This window comes from Athene noctua, chromosome Z (genome assembly GCF_965140245.1).
Source record: "Athene noctua chromosome Z, bAthNoc1.hap1.1, whole genome shotgun sequence".
Taxonomy (NCBI): Eukaryota; Metazoa; Chordata; class Aves; order Strigiformes; family Strigidae; genus Athene; species Athene noctua.
In genome coordinates this window covers 4662678-4685830 of record NC_134077.1, presented here as the reverse complement: position 1 = coordinate 4685830, position 23153 = coordinate 4662678, and the positions used below count along the sequence as shown (strand labels likewise).

General features: G+C 43.0%; 1 protein-coding gene across 4 annotated transcripts in view; it reads right to left on the bottom strand.

The window, feature by feature from the left end:
- The window catches only part of LOXHD1 (lipoxygenase homology PLAT domains 1), a 146430-nt gene that overhangs the window by 110844 nt on the left and 12433 nt on the right, over positions 1-23153 (bottom strand). For all 4 annotated transcript variants that reach the window (XM_074932653.1, XM_074932654.1, XM_074932655.1 and 1 more), the window contains exons 2-4: positions 18390-18504; positions 7975-8055; positions 7019-7203 (exon numbers count right to left, since the gene is read on the bottom strand). In XM_074932653.1, the coding sequence (XP_074788754.1) occupies positions 7019-7203; positions 7975-8055; positions 18390-18504 (381 nt within the window). The remainder of the gene's footprint in view (positions 1-7018; positions 7204-7974; positions 8056-18389; positions 18505-23153) is intronic.

Here is a 23153-nt window from a genome sequence, read left to right as displayed (position 1 = left end):
ACAGAAATCCTTGTTCATCTAATTCTCAGAGATTTCTCATTATTTTTCATTAGTTCAGCCCCACAGTGGGAGGCCATGGAAAAATTAAAAAAAAAAAAAAAAAAAAGCAGACATTTCACAAAAGAGATATCTGCTTCCTGCTTTCCCAAGATCTGCTATTAGCAAAATTGGGAAAATAACTGAAAATTACATCTTGGGTAAAATATTTATGCTCTGAACAGAGAATGCAATAATTTAACAGTATTTTTTAAAATAATTTTTTTATCACTCTACTTCAGTCTTGCTCTGTATAAATAAGATGTTTAAATAAAGTTACTTTATTTCAAAACTGATTGTTGAAATAATAACTAGACATAGTTGGACAAAATTGTCCCCATCTTCACAAACATGCTGAGCTATTTGTTTTTTATTGGATGCATAAACCTGTATATAGAGATGTCTCATGCCTCTCCAGAATTTTTTCTTTTCGAACATGAGGTCTTTCATATGAATTACAAATCTCTATTTCCATCCCATTTCTGAGCTCTGTGCCTCTTGTCTTCCTTGTGGTTTTCAAGTCACTAGTGTTTCTTTTCATTTCTACATTTCAATTTCTCATCGCCCTTACCTATCTTTAGAGACAAAAGAACAGGCAAAAAATATGTTACAAGTAAAATGTCCATAGCTGCCTTGTTTTAGACGTCGTGATAGAAGCTGGGCAGAGTTTGCAGGGAGACTAAAATCCTGCTGGTTTTTTTAAAAAAATACATTTTTGGATACTCAGTGTGCCAGATGGCATGTCAGGTTTTTTTCCAGTAACATCATTTAGGTAGTAAAAGGTATTACTCCCTCTACAAACCTGGTTTATAAAATATTTCTGCATGCAGCAAGACCTCATCCTTAATACAGGGGTTATTCACCATTATTCAAAAGTAAACAACTCATATTTATTTCATAAATATATTAAGCTGCATTTTTCTGTGCTGATTATACACTTCCAGTTCTCAATGAGTTTTGATGAGCAGGTAACACCTATTAATATTTTATTTCCCCCTTTATACATCTTCAAAAATATTCTTTTTGATTTTTCTGATCATGGAAGTTTCCAAAATGTAACACCTCATTTTGAATCATGACCCAGGGGAGACCAGAGAGGGACCAGGCCCACTGGGACTTTGTAAAATCAGACTGCAAAGACCACAGGGCATCATCACTGACCCGTGCCTTTTACCAAAAATGCTGCTCTTTATCAGAGCTTCTAGTGCCAGTCCGTTACTGAGAAATATTGGCTGCAGCTTCAGTTCAGACCTCGTCCAGCCCTGGGGGGGCATGAACATCCCATTGGGACAGGAAAGATGTAGCTACTCACTGGAAGTCAAGCATGTGCATCAATACCTGGTGCCCAAAGTGCTTCCTCAAGCCACAGCCAGGTCAGTGTCTCATGTCAGCCAGCATTAAAACTCTGGACAATAAGCTGTCAAGTCTTAACACAAGACTCCTTCGTAGAAAAAAGAAATAACATAGCTCACATTCCCAGCTCAAATATATGAGTTTTGGGTCCTAGTGGATCTAAAAACCTCAGATTGTATCTAGAGCATGTTAACCCTGTGTGTGCTTGCTCAGATGCTCTCACAGGCACACCCGGCAGAGAAGTCCAGCACAGGTTGCTTCTTCATGTGCACAGTCTGCCTTCATAACGCCTGCACAGACTGCCTTTCCTGCCTTTGAAGGAAACTGCTCTGTGACTCTCTCTGACCGTCGTCTTCGCTCTCTGACCCACCATAAACACAGACAGCCTAAGCCTCCTTGGGTGATTTCATTAACTCTGCCCCAGACGAGGACAGACCAATGATTCAAGGAAACTTGTGAAAGACTAATGGATCGGTGCTGACCTGCAACTTGATCGGCTGAACTTCCCTCATTTGTAATCGTAGTAAATATTGTTCTAATTTTTTAAAGGCAAGACTACCTTCTGCATCCACAACCTCACGGACACGCTTCACCGCTCATCTGACTTTACAGGAATCCAGTTTCCAGTTGCTCAGTGTGACCTTAACAACCATTCCCCCTTAGGCTGTGCCCATGCAAACTCTCAGGCACCATATATCAACCACAAATCAGGCCAGAACTGACACAACCACTGACTTTCCAGTTCAAAGCTGGTTCTTGTCTCAGTGAGGCAGAAAAGTTACATCTGCCTGCAAAAGACCCTGCAGACTTAGTCCTAGATACAGCACAGCTACACCTGATGTGGTCTTGCAATCAGTTTTTTACATAATATTAAAAATAACAAGAAACAATAGGTGACCAATGCCCAACGCTTTTAAGTACGGAAAAAAAAATAAATGCAATGCAACTGTGTTGGACTCTCCCATCCTCAAGATCTGGGTGTGCTGGACTGTCCTGCTCCTCAGTACTGTACTGTGTAACACACCCATTGTCAACATATTCACTATTAATAGATCAAATAAGACTAAAATTTGTCCAGAAAAAGCAGAGTATGGAGTAGTTGTGCCATTTGAGGTCATGCACGCAGTGCTGTCCTACTCTGAATATGTAGCCTTGAAACAGTTTGACATGAGCTGCTGTCCCGTGCACATTTACAGCCTATCATGTCCAATCCTAAAGGATTTCAGGGTGCTGATGGCCAAAGAGCCAAATGGAAATCTGTCCTTGGCTCTCAGCTTCATTCGTAACAGACAGGTTGGCGAGACTTGACCAAAATTTGACAGGTTAGAATAAATTGCAGTCGCACAGATGGCTGAATTAATTTTCAGGTATCTGCGCTCTTGAATATGGTTTTAAGGACCGAGTGAGTAAACACCCCTTTGCAGATGAATGTTCCCTCTTTCCTTCAGAAAAAGAACATATACAGAGAATTGTTTTGATTAGGGAGAGGTTTCAAGGGTAATCAAGAACAGCCAACATCTGGTAACTAACTGCAACTTTTGCCCTCATTCTGAGGAAGACTGGCGGTCCCACTGCAGAGAGCCTGGCTGAGCATCAGCTAACTAAGTAGTGATAACAGCCTGTTGTCACCCCAGAGGGATGGCCCAGGGGTAATTAACTTATCATCTAACCCATCCAAACCTCAGATTCTTTTATGCATTAAAAGAAAATGTAGCCTTGCAAAAATATTCCTGTAGTACGTCTTGAGACAGTCTTCAATCCACCTGAAGACCAAATCTCAGGACCCAATCCCCGTTTTCCAGCTAGGTGATAAAAGCTGTACCCATCACACACAGCAAGAGAGGACACAGGCCTGGTGTCCCACCTGCAGTAGATGCAGAGCAGCTCTGGGGCTAATATAAGGGTCTGTCCACAGAGTGGCACAAGTCATTCAAGACCAGTCTGCAGGTATCAAACAATGGGCTGGGAACTGGTTCCCAAATTTAATTTTCTTTTTCATCTTTGTTGGGTCAGTAGTTCTTAGTGCAGGTACAAGCTATTACGAGGGCTCTCCTCCTCCACCACTTTGGTAAGACATCAGACACCCTCAGAGCGATCCAAAACCTGCAACACTCAAAGAAAAACCAGCAGCACCTGACTTCAGTTTTCAGCCAGTCCCTTGCATAAAGGCTCATCTACAGTCATACAATCCTAAGGCTCCATAAACTCAAGCGAAGCAGCATAAGGCCGAACAATAGCGCGTCCTTGTAATTAATACCTGTAATGTAAATTAATCCAGGCTGCCAAGAGCAGCTGCTGGGTAAATAAGAATCTGTGGCACTATCACTGTCAAAGGGCCATGGGCATACGATGCCGTGGATGTGAATGCAGGGAATAGAGGATCATTCAAGCAGTAACATTTAAAATGTAATCTGTTCTCCTCGAGAAATGTGTGGCATTCAACAGCGAACCTGACAGGAGCCATTTTATTCAGATAAGTAAATACAATCACTCAGGCATCTGCAATCACTTAAGTATTCCTGCCATCCTAGGTAACTCTTATTTGGAACATGAAAAGAACTCTACTTTTAGTTTGTGTGTGTCCACTTTTTCAATTATATACTGACTATTTTTTGGAATATATTCTTTTCTGCATTTTTTAATAATGTCTCTAATGTCTCTTTTTTTTTTTTTTCCCCCTTTAAATTAACCTCTTCAAAGCTTACAGCCCTGCAGGGATTCTCTGGTTGGCCTGTGCTCCTCACCAAGAAGGAGGATGAGGTTCCCCATGGCTTGGTAAGTTTTTGTCCAAGCACCAACAACCCCCTTCAAATATGCTTCAAATACCTCTACAGAGCTTCAAAAAAACCCAAAAACATGACAAAAAGTAATTTAGTTCTTCTCCAGTCCACATCCCATGCATATCACAGAGAAGATGCACATTCCAGCAGTGAATTCCAGTTCAACAGATGAAGGTAAATCCTCATGACAAAGATGAGAAAGCTCTCCAGGAGAAGATCAGAAGCTGATGATGTTGTGGGGAAAGGGGACATGGAGGAAATTTATTTTGTTACCTCAAAAAACATACCAGACTGTGGCAGCAAATGGAGCACAAAAGCAAAACACAAGACTAAGGTCCGTAACAATAGTGCCTGGGTGGTTTACAAAGAACTAAAGAAAAATGAAGAACAGTGATTGAAGAGACATGACTGAAAAAGGAAAAGATTATGGCACTGAACACTGCTAATAGGAACACAGACTTAAGAGGGAGTAACTACTCTTCCTTTACAGGCACATAAAATCACCAAACCACATAATTATTCGTTTGTCTAGTAGCCTAGAAAATATCAATACTCGAAGAGTAAACACCACTCTTTAATCCATCTGAAAAAACAAACCCAAAAACAAACCCCAACCAAATTTAGGGCAAATGAATTGTATGTACAAAGAAAATCGTATCACAATCTCATTTCAGACCTTTACGGATCTAGAGGGAGACAAATGAATTCAGATAAATTTACATTTGCAGCTGACAGTTCACCTCAGCAGCCTGGGAATGTTTATCTTTCATTAATTATGGTTCAAGAGGAACTGCAACCTGAGATAGCTGAGCTAACAGTCTCCTCTTACAGATTCAGACCTGCCACCTGGAAGGCATCCAACCCTTCACCCGTGCGTCTGGCCTCAGCCCAGCTACCTGCGTTTGTACAGACGGCCGCAGAGCGTCCCGCCTGTGCCACTCAAAACTGGGCTTTTCTATCTGATAAAGGCGATAAGAACAGATGCATTTGTGACAAATGCCTGGTTAAATCTCTTCTTTCATACTCTTAAGGCCGGAGACAATCCTACTTGTGTTTGTCCTGGACCAGGCTCATAGCAGCTGATATATAATCCAAAGCCACTTCCCCAGAAGAGCCAGCACTTGGGACTAGCTTTTCAGCTAGTGAAATGCGAAGTTGCTTCAGCAATTTTGTTGGAGCTGCACTGATTTTTACCAGCTGAGGGTTTAGCCCACAAATCTTTTCCTGCTGAGAGGCAGGTGTTAAACAGGATGGAGGAAATCACATGCATTCCTTTGAATCAGCTCTTTCAGGCAGGGGCAATAACAAATGCAGATAAACTCTTGTGTCATTTACAGATCTATTAGGATTGAATAGTTGACTTCCTTCTCAAGGGAACTTCTTCTTGACTGTGTATTGCTTTGACACATCCACTACCTTCTCCAGACCCCTCCTGCCCCTTGAGTGACCTTAACTCTTCCATTTCACAAACTGAACAGATAGAAGAGTAGGAGAGGACTTTGGCACACATGGCCCCAGCAGTAACTGGGTGGGGTTTTGGCAGAGCATCTCCAGACGTTATCTCATTCCCCTGTGGCAGCCACCCTGGAGAGGTCTGCATTTATGAAATGCTCCCACATGCATTTCTTGTCAATGGATATTATTTTGTGCATTAACTCACGTGCAGTATCCTTTAATACTTGTATCTTTAACATACTGAAACTGTCTTAGAAGGTTGTATCTTAATATGGCAAAATTATTTAACAGTTCAGGAACAGTGTCATGCTGTACTGTTTCACTCTTAACTCCAAACAGCATGTCAATAAAAATAATAGTACTTAGCCCTCCCAGAGCATTTATCAATTCTCAAAGAACTTTATTAAGGCTGTCAATATACTGTTTTTACCAAAAAAATCACTCCCAAATGGTCATGTCAACAACATTAGCGCAAGCAATCTAATACTTATTCTCAAAAAGATGTGGTATTAACAAAATCATGTTCACCCTCTTTTGCACCAAACTATACCTCTCCTTTCCCCCAGACCTGTGGCTGGTGTCAGGTGTACTTCACTTTCCATGCCCAAAATTAAGCTCCCAAAAAGGAGCAGTGCGTTGGTGAGGTCCTCAGGAAAACACAACTTGGTTTCCTCATTATCACTTGCAGATAAACGGTGACATACCACCTGAGGCTGGTTTGCTGGCTCCACTTTCACATCTCGATCGTCTTCCCACTCACGTTACATGCACTATACATCACCACATGGCCTACACGCTGATATCAATTTAGGAGTACATGTCTGGTTTGCAGGCTGTCCTGGCTTCATTTCAACATCATTAGCTTAAAACCACTCTGAAAAATAGGCACCATTTCAATACGGGTATCATACACATACGGTAAACCAGCGTAGAATTACAGCAAGAGGGTCGGTTGGTTTATGGAAATTTCCTGCAGGTCATCACCAGAGCCTGGAAACACTTAACTTTATACACAGGACTGCAGCCACACTGCCTCTTCTCATAGCACATAACAATACTGGCTACGTCTTCTGGGGTAGAATGCCTCTCATCTACATGTAGCCATTTAAGCTAATTTAAAGTACTCATCACACATCCTTCAATACTCAACCAATGAGCGGAGCTTCTCCAAATAGTGATTTATCCCACCCTAAAATGTCAGGTCTAAGATTGGAAGAAGGAATTACCCTCTGCAGGCATCTTGCATGTTCCTATTTCTCTCTCCACTGACTATAAAGAAAACTCAGATTAGCTTAGACTATGTGTTACTTCTCACGTGGCCGAAGTAATCTGAAAACAACCCTGTCCTTTCTGACAAGGCACCAGAAAGATGAGATTTTTTTGAAAACTCTTACTTTTGGGCACATCCATGGGATTCAGGCTGCCGATGAGGTCTCTGACGTACAGTCCATCCCCATCCTCCTTGCTCAGCCAGTTGTTGCAAGGGAAGTAAAACCGGAGGTGAGGTCTGTTCATGTCGGTCACGATCACACGGTCGAGGAACCAGCCAGCGTTCAGTCCGGTGTTATCATGCTCAATCCTAGAGGAAGAAAAACCCTGGATTTGATATTTGGATTAAGACTAGGCACTAACACTGTAACTTCGTGAAATATTTTATATTAGGCAAGGCTAGAATAACTATACACAAAATGCTTTTTTATACCTGTCTGTCCAAAGTGTTTTATAGGTTTTATGGGATTTTACAGGGTATTTTGAAAATAACCACCTCTGATATGTATTTGTGGGCAGATATCATAGGTGTGTATGTGGGCTATTATCTGCAACATGTGCATTCATACGCCTTACACGGCATATCTAAAACATAAATGGCTCTCCTCCCACCTTGTCTCCCTCCTGCTCTTTTATCTTTGTTTTATCCACCTGTTCCCATTTTCCCAGCTTTCTTTGTACTACTTACTAATTTTTAATTTTATATAGGTCAGTCAGATGGTGGTTAAACATAATAATTATCATTTACATTACACTAATTTAGCAAAAGAGGATAGCGAACCCCTTCTACCTCCATCAGGACATAAAAACATTCCTAAATGCCTTCCTTTATGATTGCATATGACAGAAATACAATTCTTGATGGGGAGCGTGGATAGTTATAAGCAATACCGTAGGTGATTTCATGCTTCAGTTCAAATCTTAGACAGTAAACAAGCTTTTACCATCCCCTAACTTCACCTTGATAGGAGCACATTAACAAACAATGAATAAAACATGACAAAGCTAAAAACCTCTACAGCCTGTCATTCAATTAGCACCTCGTGGAGCAGGTACCATGGTAGTACCATGGTGCGGGTACCTTATTTTCTTTATTTGTCCAACGTTGTTGGTTTTAACTCGGAACACGTCTGTTTTACTCCTCTCAAAGGCTGTGCTGCTCCTGTAATACACATGCACCAAAAGCTATGGTAAGAAAATAATAACCTTGTCAGCAAGCATACCTTGTGGCCTGACAGAGTGCTACTGCTTAAGGATGAAGAAATGTCATTTCTAGCACCGGAAAGACCTACTTTTCAATACTCTCTTCCCTGTGACAAGTTTTGGATAGCTCTAAGTACTGACATTTAACAGACTTTTTCCCCTCTAAGAGTCCTTCCAAAACCTGAGATGGAAGCTTTGGGGGAAATGCAATGCTGGCCCAAGCAGATGCAAACCTTGGATCACATTCCATATCACCTCCAAGAATAAAACAGGACAAGGGTTTTTCAAAATCCTAAACTAAATTGTCCCTAGAGGTAAGAGCTGGGGGGAGCCTGTAAGTTTTTCTCACCAAGTGGCTTTCAGAGGTGTCTGAAAATAATCTTCGGTAAAAATATTTCAAGGCAGCACCAGTGAAGCAAAAATTACACTAAGAACTCCAACTCTTTGGTAACACCTCATCTGTGGTTCTTCAACTCTGCTAGCCCACCTATAGGTTGCTAAAACATGGAAGTAACAGCAAAAAACACGGGGAGGATTTCAACTGCTCCAGTCCAGGGTGACTGGAAAGTGCTCGTTCAGAGTGGTCGAGCCAGAACTTCATTTCACCTTTATTGACCAGCCCTCATTGGCCAACCAATGTGGAAGACTCTTGTGAACCTGGACCCCCCTGCACATCCACCTCAGTTGCTTTGCAGGGCCTCAGTATGCTTTTCATCTCGGTTTTCCACTCCCAGAGGTGTCCTCTCCTGCCATCCTAGCCTCTGGACATCCAACAGAACCACTCGTGCTGATGGAGTGAAGGGGATCCGCAGCCCAGCAAGTTCCCTGCAGAGCTGTAGATCTGCCCAGAGCTCAGCCAAAGATAAAAGCATCCAACTGCATCAAAGGTTTCTTTCCACGCCCATCTTCCAACATTTTTTTAACAACCACTTTGCAGCTTTCTCCTACAATTTCCATCTCATTCAAAGCAAAATGATTGTAGGACAGGGAATAGTTTGATTTTTTTGAAAAGTGTTAAGTGTGCGATTTGTATTTCACCAGTGCAAGTCGATGGCAATATAAAGTATATTGGCCCAGGTTAGGGGACATAGAATTTAATTCCCAGTTCTGCCTCTAGCCTGCAGTATGAACCTTTAGTAAGCACCTCCATCCTTTCTGAGCTCTTATTTTCCACAAAAACACTACGAATAACATCAACCCATCCTTGCTCTGAAGACACGGCCTCTCCCACCTGCCCTCCCTGATGGGCCCCCATTTTACCTGGGCTGCTAAGCATTGCTACAGATGATTAACACAGCAAAATCCAGACGTCATATTAAAATGAATAAGAAACGACAGCACTTCAGTGGCATAAAGCCACAGTGACAAGCAGCTTGTACTCAGAAAGCTAATGAATATTAATAATCGGAGCAAGGGGGTTCAGTTTGGCTCAGTGCTCTTCTTCACATCATTGACGGATCTGCATGCAGCTTTGTTTAAAGGTTATTCTGTGTGTTCTGCAAATGCAGGCACAGCTCTCCTCCTCATCTGTTCTGCTCTTTCAGATACCGCACCAGAAGCATTGCCCCTACGTGAAAAGGCTAAAATGGTTAACCTTGCCATGAAGACAAGAAACAATTAAATCCAGCCCAACCTCCCCCAACCTGGCTGTCGGAGAGAAAACAACGAGTGTGAGGTGATTAGTTTGTCAGGCTTGAGCAAGCGTCGTAATGACAGCGGCTTCTCCCTGCACCGTCTCCAGAGATCAATGCAGTGCTGCAGACTGCTACGGAGATGGCAAAAAAGTATTAAGTGGGACTAATTAGCCCAAGGCTTCCAGTGCGCTGGGCCTGGTGGCTGCTGGTTTGTGGCAGTCCTGCCACTGTGCTGGGCTGTTTCGGTTGCTTCGATGGTGGGAGAGCTGTGGGTAGGAAATGTGGTGTTGGAGGAGCACTGAGTGGGCATCCAGAAGTGCCCACTGAGCAGATGCTTCATGCATCTTTAAAGAGCTCGGAGAAGCATTGGGAAACATGACTGAGGTTGAGGAGTCAAACTCCTGGGAAGTCTTGCTGTCAAAATGTAGGAAGAATTTGACAAGTCTCTTCCCTTGAGGCAGATATGCAGCATCAACAGCACAGAAAAGGGGAACATTTTAAGGAAAAATCCAATCCTTTCTTCTAGCATTGTTCTAGCATTGCCAATTAAGTGGAAAGAGAGAGAGTGAGAGAATATCCCACAGTGAATGGTTATACTGAAGTTTAGCCAAGAAAAGAATTTGAGAGAGAGAAGAAGAAATTACATCTGGGCTGTGTCAGGGTCCAGTCCAGGCTGGGGCTGGGGTAAGAAATTCATAGCCTGATTACCATAAGGAACTCGTTACACTGAACAATGCAGCACGCTGGCTTGCACAGCTCGGGTGACAAACAGATCAGGGAAAAATCCGACTTGGAAATTGCAGAATTAAATTTCTAATGTTCAGGCTTGACTTGATTCAGATCCAGGGCTTGGGTATGGCTAGCCATAAGCAAACACTTAAACATCAGCAGAATTTCACTTGGACACCTATTGTTCAGTTGGGATGTCAGGCCAGTGCAAAGCAACTTCAGAAATATGTTGCAATCGGCTTTTTTATTTTACATATTTAATTGGCTTTAGTAACTTTATTTTTTTTATACTCCATTGTAGTGTTTTACCCGATTGCTTTGTAAGAAACTTCCAAGGAACTTCTCCAAAGATTAGTATATGAAATTCTATAATGTGTGGTGTGGTTGACACACTGGAGGGAATGAATCCATCCCGAGGGACATGGACAGGCTGGAGAGGGGGGACGGGCAAACCTCCTGGAGTGCAACAAGGCCAAGGGCAAGGTCCTGCCCGTGGGTCGGGGCGATGCCCAGCACAGATCCAGGCTGGGCGAGGAGGGGATGGAGAGCAGCCCCCAGGAGAAGGACTTGGGGGGGTTGGGGGATGGAAAACTGCCTGTGAGCCAGCACCGTGCGCTGGCAGCCCAGAAAGGCCCCGTGTGCTGGGCTGCACCCAGAGCAGGGTGGGCAGCAGGGCCAGGGGGGGATTCTCCCCTCTGCTCCGCTCTGGGAGACCCCCCTGCAGGGCTGGGTCCAGCTCTGGGGCACCAACAGCAGAAGGACACGGACCTGCTGGAGCGGGGCCAGAGGAGGCCACGGAGATGCTGGGGGGGCTGGAGCACCCCTGTGAGGACAGGCTGGGAGAGTTGGGGGGTTCAGCTGGAGGAGAGAAGGCTCCGGGGAGACCTTAGAGCGGCCCCCCAGGGCTGAAAGGGGCTGCGGGAACGGGGGGAGGGACTCTGGATCAGGGGGGAGGGACAGGATGAGGGGGAACGGTTTTAAATTAACCGAGGGGAGATTTAGATGAGATGTAAGGCAGAAATTGTTCCCTGTGAGGGGGTGAGGCCCTGGCACAGGTTGCCCAGAGAAGCTGTGGCTGCCCCTTCCCTGGCAGGGTTCAAGGCCAGGTTGGACGGGGCTTTGGGCAACCTGGGCTGGTGGAAGGTGGCCGTGCCCATGGCAGGGGGGTGGGACTGGATGATCTTTAAGGTCCACTCCAACCCAGACCAGTCTGTGATTATATGGGGTTTTTATATCTGAAGCTGTTTTCTGATTCTTTTGGTTGAATGATTGCCTGCAGATTGCACCGCTCGTAGTACTGCAAATGTACAATGATTTAGAGGACTATGTTCCCCAGTTGAGTAAATCACATTGCTAAAAAGTAGTGTGAGAACTGGTGCCTATTTGAGCGTAGTACTTATAAATCCCTGTGTGTATCTATCTCTTCTGTAGGCCATTGGCACAGACAACAGAGGCAGTGCCAAGAGAGTTTCACTACTACTTGATATGTTGACAACCAGAAACTATCAGTGATGCCATTTTATATGCAAAAAGACATAGAATAAACATTTTCACTAGTAAATGACCTATTTTAAGAAATAAAGGGGAACTATCAAAAAATAATCCCACCACCCAAATGAAAATCACATTTAAAATGGAAATGTTGAATATTTGTAGATAATGGTCTTTACTTCTGAGCACCCTTTTCAGAGCTGAGCTCTTAGGAACAGAGGGAAGACCTGAGTACTGATCACAGCAGAGGCATAAAAATAATAGCTATAATGTTTAGAAGTGATGGAGTAACATGAACCAATTTAGCTTTGAATCACTCCATTAATGATCCTTTAAAACGCCTTTCTATTAGTTTTAGGGATTTCTGTTAGCAATTTCTGTTTTCTATTAGATGTTTTATCTGACAATGATTTGTACACACAGAACCACCTGCAAAAGCACCATGGATGAAGGGCTGCATAGAAGCACGAAGTGTTACTACGGATGTCAGTTCAAACAAAATTTTAAAGATGCTCCATTACATCATCAGAAACAGTCGGTCCTTGGTGGCATCTCCCTGCAACCCTGCCCGCAGGTCCACCTGCTTCTGCCACTGACGTTTAGCAGCAGCAGGAGGGAGTTGGGTACGGGGGATGATTTCAGAAGGTCACACAGTAAAAAACATCCTACAGCCTGTCACCCTCTAGGGAAAAAATAATGCTGTTTGGATCACCTGGTATCTCACAGGAGGCAAGTTTCTCATGGACTAGGGGTGAGCAGCATAATTTTGACATATAGATGTGGCAGGGATGAGCAGCAGTCTATCGCTGTTGTTTTCCTGTCTTGGAAGGACAGACAGCTTTGCTCATCCTCAGAGTATCCAATATACATTATAGGCTAGGTGAATCTATGATGTCAGGCCTCTGGCTAAGATGGCAGCTTTCCACAAGATGCAAAAAGATATTTGAAAATGCTTGCAGTGGGTTTGCCTCATCCTTCTGTTCCTCTCTACACATCCACTATCGATCACTCCCAGAGAGGACACTGGCCTGGATGGATTTACAGACAGCCTAATACAAAAAACCCCTGCATGTTCAAACCATATTCACTCTTAATGCAGAGCTCCAGTAGCAGCATCATTAACCTCCTTCTTGGAGCTCGAATACTCCAGGGAGTTTGGTCCACAAATATATTTTGCCAAGACTGTTGTCGTGAAGCTGACAACATCACAGTCAGCGAGCGGCTGGAAATACCGCATAAGGCAGCATGTGTCCAAAAATACTCCAGATGGAAAAGAAAACAGCTGAAAAGCACAGCAACTGCAAACATCTCTGTACCAAGGACATGATTTTCTTTTTCTACCAATAACCTAACCAGCAGAAGGAATCTGCTCAAACAAACACAAAGAATTAGTGAAAAAATGGTCCCACTTGAAAGGATTTAATGGAATGAGATAAATTGCTCAGGGTTGTAAGAGCGTGATGACACCCAGGAGCCAAACACCAGCCCAAAACTGTGAGAGCCCGTGTCTGAACTTACCCTGAAACTACAGAGTGCCATAGGGCACAGTGAAACAGCTGCTGCCTTATCCATAAACATTCCCAGTACAGATTTCGACAGCCTTAGTGGCTTGTATTGAATACATCGCTCCTTCACTTTGTACTTCATGGAGCAGCAGCATCTTAATACCAGTTTTCATCTTTGGTAGCATGATTTACATAAAGAAAATAAAGCAGTGGTATTTAATTTAGATAATCTGAGCTATGCTTTATGTTTGGGGGGTTTTTTTAATCTGCAGTTTGATTGGGTTTTTTTCTGGAGAAACTATATACAAAGCAGATAGTGCAGATGGATAACAGTGTAAAGGTTGTTCATCATTTCCCAATAATAAATTACATTTTGAATTGCATCTGCTTTGTCAAATTTGGTGGCAAATCTTACTCTGCTGAAAATTTCTATCCCATTCCCATGGAGAAATATTTTTGAAGATATTAATGAGAATGAGGTTAGACATTTTTTAAGACTGAGATTAATGAGTTGGGACAGGGGCAGGATTTTGAGCAAGGCAGAAAGGTTGAGTTTGTTCCAGGAAGGCACCTTATAGTCATCCCATGGGGAAAACTGGCCAGATTTTACAGTCTGGAAAATGCTGCTAATATTTGATCAGCACGGACCTGGTCTAGCAGCTAAATTCCCTTAAAAGTCTGGCTGTTTTGAGTAAATTCCTGTTTCTCCCTCTGAGGTTTGACCTTACTTGTAGTTGTGCCACCAGCTGCTATGTGTGTACCTGCAGGTGGCTTATAATTTATACATACATCAATTCTACTAGCTCTGCTATCTCTGGTCTGTTCAACACTGCTGTCTAAGCACCCTCTCAGGTGTTTTTGTTCCTGAAATGCTAGACACATGCTAGCCAATAAGCCTGAGCAAGAGAGACGAAAAATTTCCCACTTGGTTTCTTTTTCAGAATCGAATACAGACTCTGAAGTGTGCTGTTGCTTAACGCTACCCCAGATCATTAAGTCTTCAGAGCGCAATGTAAGTGCTGCAGATTTGTACGGGCATAAATCAGAGTATGGTTAAATACATAAGCAGCTTTAAAATAGGAAACATCCCCTGTTATTAAAGGAAAGGTATTGCAACTCATCTCTGAAGTACTGCTTCAGCAGTGGCGTGAGAAGTCTTCCCCCACAGCACTTGGGGTTTGTTTGCTTCCAAGCCTGAACAGTCCCTTCTGTACCAATTTTCTACCACTTCTTGACTTACTATATTAACTATTGGGAGAAATAAGCTTGCCTTCCTATACTTAATTATTTATTCCAGAGCAATTAAAAAACAAAATCAAATTTTCTGCACTCAGCATGGCTTAGCTGAGGTAGAGCTATGAACATTGACATCCTCTAAAAACCATCATGTACATATTTTGTAATTCAGATGTATTTCCTGGCATTAGGAACAGGAAAAGGTCTGTATAGAGATCCAAGACCAGGTAGAAGAGACTGTCAATTAAAGGTATTCAGCACAGGAAATTAGAAAAAATAAAATCCACTGCACAGTCCTCAAATCCAGTAAGAAGCCAGCTGTCACTTACCAGTTATTTCATCTTTCTTTCAGATTGCTGTAACTGCTAAATCCTTTCTATCTCTCTCTTTTTTTTTTTTTTTTTTTCTTTAAAGGGAAAATCTCCCCATGAATATTTATTGCGATTGTCACAAGCTGAACCAGGTAAGCCTGACACTGAAAAGTGGATTCATTTACACTAACAACAAATAAATAGATTTGCCACTAAATACTGCGAATGAAGTGGCAGCAGCATTGCCCAGCTGAGTTTTGTCTTTGGTCCTCAGCCTCAGCATGGTGGAAAGCAGGTGAACACAGAAAAATAAAATGCTGTGGAAGATTAGCACTGTTTGGTCAGCACTGGACCACAGAGAAGCAGCTTATTCCTGTAGGAAAGGTCTTGACAATTGCCAAAATGACACCAGGCAATGCCTTGGTCTCCACCCATGTGCCCATGATCGAGCCCGTGGAAAGAAACTTGTCTGTGATAGTGCTTTTATCTTCTGGCTGAGCTGTAGCCGGTGCAGGATGGCAGGTGGGGATCTGGAGAGTTATGTGAGCTGGGGTTTGAAGCGGGATTTTGCCAAGAGCAGCTGGCGCCAAGCAGCACCCATCCACCACCTCCAACCCTGGGGGGAGATGTTACCATCCCCCAGGCTGGCAGACAGTCACTGTAAGGGAGGATTCATTCCAGTCCCTCCCAGTCCCAAACACTACTCGGTTAAACCTCCTTGCCTAAATAAATACATCTTTGGGGACAGAATTTGGGTGCTACCACTTCCAGAACTGATGTTCCTCCTGAAAACTCATGATGAAACGATGAAGATTTGTGTCTGTTTTTCACAGTTACCTTATTGTTGGCCAATGTTAAAAACACATGATATTTCATCAGCTTGCCATGTCTTCCCTTTACCATGCATGACAAAAAGATCTGAAATGTCATGTATTTCACTACCAGCACACAGTCACAAAAGAAATAAGAAAAACCTATTCTAACCAGAAGCTGAAATGGTAGTACCATCTTTAGGCAATGCATGATATTTTAGCTTTCTGTCATACACCTATAAAATGTCATGCATTTGCAGTCATAAGTGAACTCATGTAAACATTTAGTTGAAAGATGCATGAGATTCCATCCTTTTGCCATATTCACAAAGCTGCATAATAAATTTGCGGGCAAACTGACTGTTTCGTGGTTTGCTTCATTTTTAGGGGACGAGATTATCAATTAAGCAGATCTGCAGACACTCCTACACTCAGACTAGCTTTTTTCCCCTCGCTGTTCCTTGAAGAAACACTGTAATGCACCAGACTTTGCTTAGAGATGCAGAAATTTCGCTGATGTTTGGGAAACCCCCAGTGGAAAGCTGTAGTTGCGGTTCTAGCGGTCACCCCCTACGGGACCAGGTTTAAGAGCCCTGAACTGCAGAAGGTTGGCTTCCCATGCCTTTCATTCTTGCTTACCAACACCTCAGCCATCTGCTCTCTGCAGCAACAGGGACTAAGCCCAAAATGCTAACACAGGTCTGAACAAGCTCAGCTTGCTGCTGCTGCAACCTAAAATAATCCCTGTGTGTCCCTCCTTTCTTTCTTTCTTTCTTTCTTTCTCAAAAGAAGTGATGAGTCCAGGAGGAAAGAGCAGACATGAACCAGAGTGCCAGCAAAGATGACTTGTAAAACCAGTAGCTTGTTTAAGGCCGGAACTGATTAAGGAATCTATTATGGGGATCTCTTGACTTCTTGTCTAAAAGGTGTACAGTTTTGGGGTTGGGTTTTTTTTTTTTTTGAAGGCAATATTTGGATTCTTTCCATAGCCACGTGCAGAAGAGCGCTTTCACAGTGAAATGGCTCTTTCCATAAATGCCAATCACAAGAAAACTCCTTGGAAAGCAGATGCTGCTTTGATGAATCGGTCAAATACTCCGAGGCAGGTTTGGGTACGAGGAGCTCTTCCCCCAGACTGCTGCTGTTCTCAGCTCTGCCACTGACCTGCTATGGGACCATGTCATCTTTTACCTCCTTGCCTTTGTTTCCTTCTCTGTTAAACCAAGAGAAACAGTATTCCACATCATAAGCTCACTGGGATGTCTGGATGAAAATCACAGAACAGAGACAAAGCATTTTGTATAGATATATAATATACAATCAGCAACTTCTCCCTGGTGTTTCTCGGGATGGTGGGATAATAAAACTCCTTTGCCTAGCTCTGCTGAATTTCAAATATGGCAAACAGGGCTGAAATTTCATGTATTTTCTTTACCATTCCCATATCATTTTCTTTACAGACTCTCATGTTTGAGTTGCTTCACTGGGAAGAGAAGCTCTTTTGAGGGTAAAATTTAAAATAGCTGCAGGTACCTCTTGTCGGTGCTGTAGAAATGGAGAAAATGTGAAGTTACCGTGTGACATTAGCACAGGATTAATAATTTCTGAAGCACATTTTCCAGAAAACCAGAACAATAAGAACACCGAAAAACAGAGACACACAGCCTCTCCTAGACCCCGTGAAGAAGGGTTTTCTGCTTTATCTTAGTGCAATTATCTGGCTAAGGGAAAATTAGTACATGCAGAGCTGGGACTTTATTAGAAGTAACCTTGCTTTCATGGGACCTGAGCACCTGCTGGCCCTGATGCTCGCTTTTTTTCTTTTAAAAAAAGCTATTAAGAGAGTCAAAAGCCTCATAGTAGGTTCTTAAATTATAAAATATGGTTTCCACTAAGTTCAACATAGTGATAAGAATAGAGAAGCTACATCCAGAGGGTAGCATTGGCATCAGCCTGAGGAAAACAGAACGGTGCCACCACAACAGTGTGCAACCACAGCAGTGCGCAACCAAGCACACAGCAGATAGGATGGAAACAGCCTAAATTAGGAAACGGCTTAAATTCTTAAATCTACTTGCCTCAAATTTCCTGTGGCTGGGTGTGGGTGGCTACCCATCAACAACGTTACTCCAAACTCACTTTGTTACTCTTCAGAAACATTCAAGGACACTTATCTCTGTACCTGACTTAGCGTGGAGACCTCAGTGGGCTTTAGGCATGCGAGCATGGCCCATCATGCCCACTCCAACAAGCGATGAATATTCTCAGCTTCTAAACTGGGAGGTCCTAATTTAAGCTTTAAGAAAAGCAAGTATCCCCGCACCTTGCAAGTGTGAGCCTTACATAATATGGATCTGAACACACATTTCCACCTACAGAAAGGAATGCAGGTTTGCAAGGGATTTGGTAAGAAATACGCAACAGAAAAAAATTCAGATTACCCTGGTGATCTTGAAATACCTTTTAGAGTCATTCCCTCCGCATTCATCAGCACAATATTACATTTCATCAAAATGCAATAGAAGTTATTGAAGAACAGGCCTCAAAAGATACAGATTTCCTTCCAGATACTCACTTGCTTGTGAGATGAGTCTTGGGAGTAATCCCAAACTCTCCAAAGAGAGTAACAAAGACGTTGGCGTCGGTTCCTGCTCCCCGGACATCCCCTGTCACTGTCACCACCTCGTAAACTGTGGAAGGAGAAAAGAAAGATCAGGACAACAGGAGAAATCCCTCACCCTATGCATGATGGATCCAAGCCGTCCCCAAACCAGAGCTGAAATACAGACCCCAGAGGTGGATCTCTGCACCCACCACCAAAACAAACCCATCTCTTAGACAGGCCATAGTCAGTGCCAAGGATCAACACGACTGCTGAAAATCATCACATCAAGCTAAAACTGCTGGAGACACTACATGGGCAGAGAGGGATTCAGTTAGGACAGATTTTGCTGAAAATAAAACACTTCTCTGTGAACACATGGCCTCCTCAGCCGTAATGCATGTGCATGTATTACATATAACAGATGAATTTATGTGAAGTGTTAGAGTAAAGCTGTTGAGCCATTTTTCATCTATGCACATGTCAACGCAATGCACGCTTTCCTGTTTGCTCTGATAATATATTTGTATGAAGCTGAGAAATCACTAGAGCCAGAAAGTTTGCATTTCATTTGTTCTGGAGACTTTACCAAAGACAAAATGGTAAATCATGATAAGTATAAGGTAGGAAAATGCTTAAATTAGAGTCTCAAAGCTCTGTCAATTTATCTTTCAAAGTAGTAGACTGCGTGGAGAATTTTTTACCACACATCGATATCTTCTTGGGAGACAGCCAGGTTGAAAAGAGTCCTTTACTCAAGTGGAGAAAGGCATGACAAGATCCAGTGGCCAGAAGGTAAAGCCAGATAGACTCAAATTACAGTCAGACACACATTTCTTAAGCAGGATGATGAGTGAATTTAGAACAAGACTTAAGGCTTGAAAAGGTTACCTTTCCGAAGGACACGTCTTGGTTGGGTCGGTACAGAAGGAATTGGAGGAAATTTAAAACTTTGCCTATGGTCAGACCAACCATTCTGATGGCCCTTTTTGGCTTTAGAGAACACATGATGGTCATTAGCTAATAATATTTTGGGCTCTGACCTATAAGCTGGAGGAAAGGTTAAACTTTCACCATTTCATCTTGTACAGCCTGACTGCTGAGTATGTGATTTCTCGCAACTAATGCTGTAAGAATGTCCTTCTTCATGGGTGCATCAGAACTGTCATGTATTTTGTTAGTGCCTATCTTTTCCTCACTACATCACATATATATATTCAAAAGAGGTAAAAACCGTATGGGGACTCTACTCTGAGCACCAAATGATTTTCCCCACTAACACTCTTCCCCAAAGCATCATGGAGAAGAAATTAAGTCACCATTTTAACTGAAAAGCATGGAGACAGAGTGCTAGAGCAAAACCCAGGTCACTCATGTAAAACTGATTAGAAACTACTCCTCGTTTCCAGTGTCTCTATTGCACCAAGACAGAAAAAAAAAAAAAAAAACAAACAAAAAAACCATAATATTTTCCTAACTTCACCTTTCCATGAATGTAAATAGTACAAAAAAGGGAAATTATTATAATAAATACAGTAAGTTATGATCTGTACTCGGCTAAATTTTAAGAATCCCTTGGACTGGTGTATTTAATTTATGGGCTCAAAGGAAGAGGAGATTTCTTTGGGAAAAAAAAAAAATCCACAGCTTGCACATGAGTAATATGTATGAACGGTGTTTTCATGTCACCTTCCTCCTGTTAGCATTCACACATGCCAACAGGAGATGTTTGGCATAGCGCAGAGAGACAGACGAAGTCCTCGCATTAGCCATTAACAGGAGGAAGACTCGTAATCCACCCTGCCCCAGTGATTCACCACCGATCGCTTCACAGTTTTCAGCACTGTATCGACTCTGCTTTGGAAACAGCGAGCTTACGTCATTAAGTTTTAATATTGCTGCACTCATTTATAGCAGCCTTTTACGTCTGGCCATCTCAAAGCGTATTGCAACTTATCCGTACCATGGAAATACTAATCACTGTTAGAGCATCCTATAGGCATTACCAAAGTGGCAGTTACTGCTGACCATCCCTCTGCAAGCTTTCACAGAATCACAGAATCAGCTAGGTTGGAAAGGACCTTGAATATCATCCAGTCCAACCGTTAACCCAGTACTGACCGTTCCCAGCTCCACCAGATCTCTCAGCGCTGGCTCAGCCCGACTCTTCAACCCCTCCAGGGATCCCGGGGACTCCCCCCTGCCCTGGGCAGCCCATTCCAACGCCCAACAGCCCCTTCTGCACAGAAATCCTTCCTCAGAGCCAGCCTGACCCTGCCCTGGGCAGCTTGAGGCCATTCCCTCGGGGCCTGGCGCTGGCTCCTTGGCTTCAGAGACTCATCCCCCCTCTCTGCCCCCTCCTGTCAGGGAGTTGCAGAGGGCCAGGAGGTCTCCCCTCAGCCTCCTCTTCTCCAGACTGAACCCCCCCAGTTCCCTCAGCCACTCCTCCTACGACATGTGCTCAAACGCATCATCCCACCTCTCCCCACAGACGTTCAGCAAAATTTGTCCCTGTTTATATTTTCAGGGGGTGAGGTCAAGCAGGTCAGCAGGCACACGGCTGAGGGCATTTTTCCTGTGAAAAGGGGGGAAAAAAAAGTAATCACAACACTCCACAGGTTACCTGAGGCCTCTCAAAAGCTCAGGCAGGCATTCTAGTGAGGTTTTTTTTAGTGCTAGGGAAGTGCTAGTACTTATATGTGGCAGGCAGAGTCTGTTGTGTTACCTCCACCCATGTTACAGCAAGTGAAACCCATTCCTGAACTGGTCTGCTGCATCTCTACGGGTATTGACATCACCTTGACTATACATCTAACCTCAGTTTCTTTACAGATGTAGGTCAGACTGATCTACTTCCACTTTTCAACTTCTAACAAATAAGATGGTGGGATACAAGGAAATTAAGTGTCTAAGACAACACCAACAAGCCACAATATTTCCCCCTTAAAAAACAAAACCCTTCTCTAATTCTTGCAATGGGAGTGTCATCGTTCGTAAGAAAACACAAGCCATGAGTATGTACGAATTTTCACTTTAGATTCACAACACCAAATTCAGCCTCCACACATTGCAGCAAGCAGGCAGCACCTGGACGAGCAGTTTTTACCAGATGTGCTGAGCCCTGCCCGAGCAGCACATGTCATTACTGAGCATATGCCATGGTTAGCACCATTTTAATTAACTTTGCACAGAGGGGCCAAAGGAGGGGATGGGCAAGTGACACCAGCATGTCACCACATTTGGCAAGTGCCATGGTGCACCCCTGGAGGGGAAAAGGATCCCTTCCCACCCCTTCTCCAGCGCTACAGCTTTGTGGACAGCTGTGCAAGTAAATGATGTCATAGTTTTTCGGTGCTCTCATGGATGCCCATGACTTCCTTTGTGGGAAGAAAATTAAAGTTTAATACTAATATTGATGCTAGCTCTTTCTGGGAAAGGCACCTGGAGACAAACACAGCTTATTTAGCCACTTCCTTTGAAGGCATGAATGTTTAGGGATCTGGATCCAGGACTCTTTCCTTTCATTGCATTTCTTTTATTTTTGATCAATGACTGACAGCTAATGGATGTCATGTTTGCTGGAAACATCTCTGCAGCTCGAGGGCCCAGCAGGCAGAAAAGGCTGCCATGATGGGGTGTAGGGGGGTGGGCAGCATTTTATACCCCAAGTCACTTTGCTGCGAACAGCATCTGTGATATAAGACAACAAGAACTGTAGACTAGTGACATTTCTCAACCACCCCAGAAGTTTGTTCCTAAATAATTGGATATTCTGGCTTTGAGAGAACATATCCAGCCTTAGAAAATGCCAAGCATAAACATCTTGTACTTCATGATTTGGGACAACAAAGCTGAGTTACATGAAAAGCTTGAAATGGGATTTCTGTGGAAGTCACACTTCTAACCAAAGGTGGAATCTGGGCTAGAAAGATCAATTTTGCTACTTCAGTGCCCCAACTGTGAAGGGGAAGATTAAGAAAATGCAGCAGTTAAATATTTCAAGTATCATATAGGTTTCGTCATGCAAGCTAGGTCTTCCCTTCCCCTAGTTCCTTACTTTCTTTTTGAATGGTCTCATGGTATTTCCAGTCTTCTCCTCATTTTGAGTTCCTGTTTTTGAAACCCCTCTCCACCACTCAAGAGATCTGGGTTGCCTATTGAGGATCTGCCTCCATCACTCCTGTGAGTATTCTCAGGATTGTAGGTGTTAATGCTCACCAAAGATTTGACTCTGTGGTTCAAAGATGCCAGCTCTTAAAACCCCTCCAATGATGGGAAGTATCTACCGAAATTCTGCAATTCATTTTTAACAGGGGCACTGTGTAAATAAATTTGGCCCTCTGTTTATTCACTTTTCTTATCTTCAACCTGCATCAGTTTCACATGGAATATCTGCTTATTACCAGGCAAAGTTAAAAAACAGAAAATCCATCCAGTTTACATTGTCAAATGGAAGGGTAAAAAAAAAAACAAACACCAACTAACTTATAACAAAACTTCAACATTTCTTTGCAAAGTAATGAAATACAAAGGTTGCTATTTTCCCATCCTTTGACACTGACACATACAGTCAATTCAAGATTTCTTTTAGGGCTGTTACTGGGTCCAACAACTAAAGACAAATTATAACAAAGTTTTTCAGGCTAGAATGAGGTTTTGATATATCACTCCAGATTTGACTGTATCCTACTATTTAGTCTGCTTCTCAATGGAAGCAATCGCTAAATGCAAATAGAG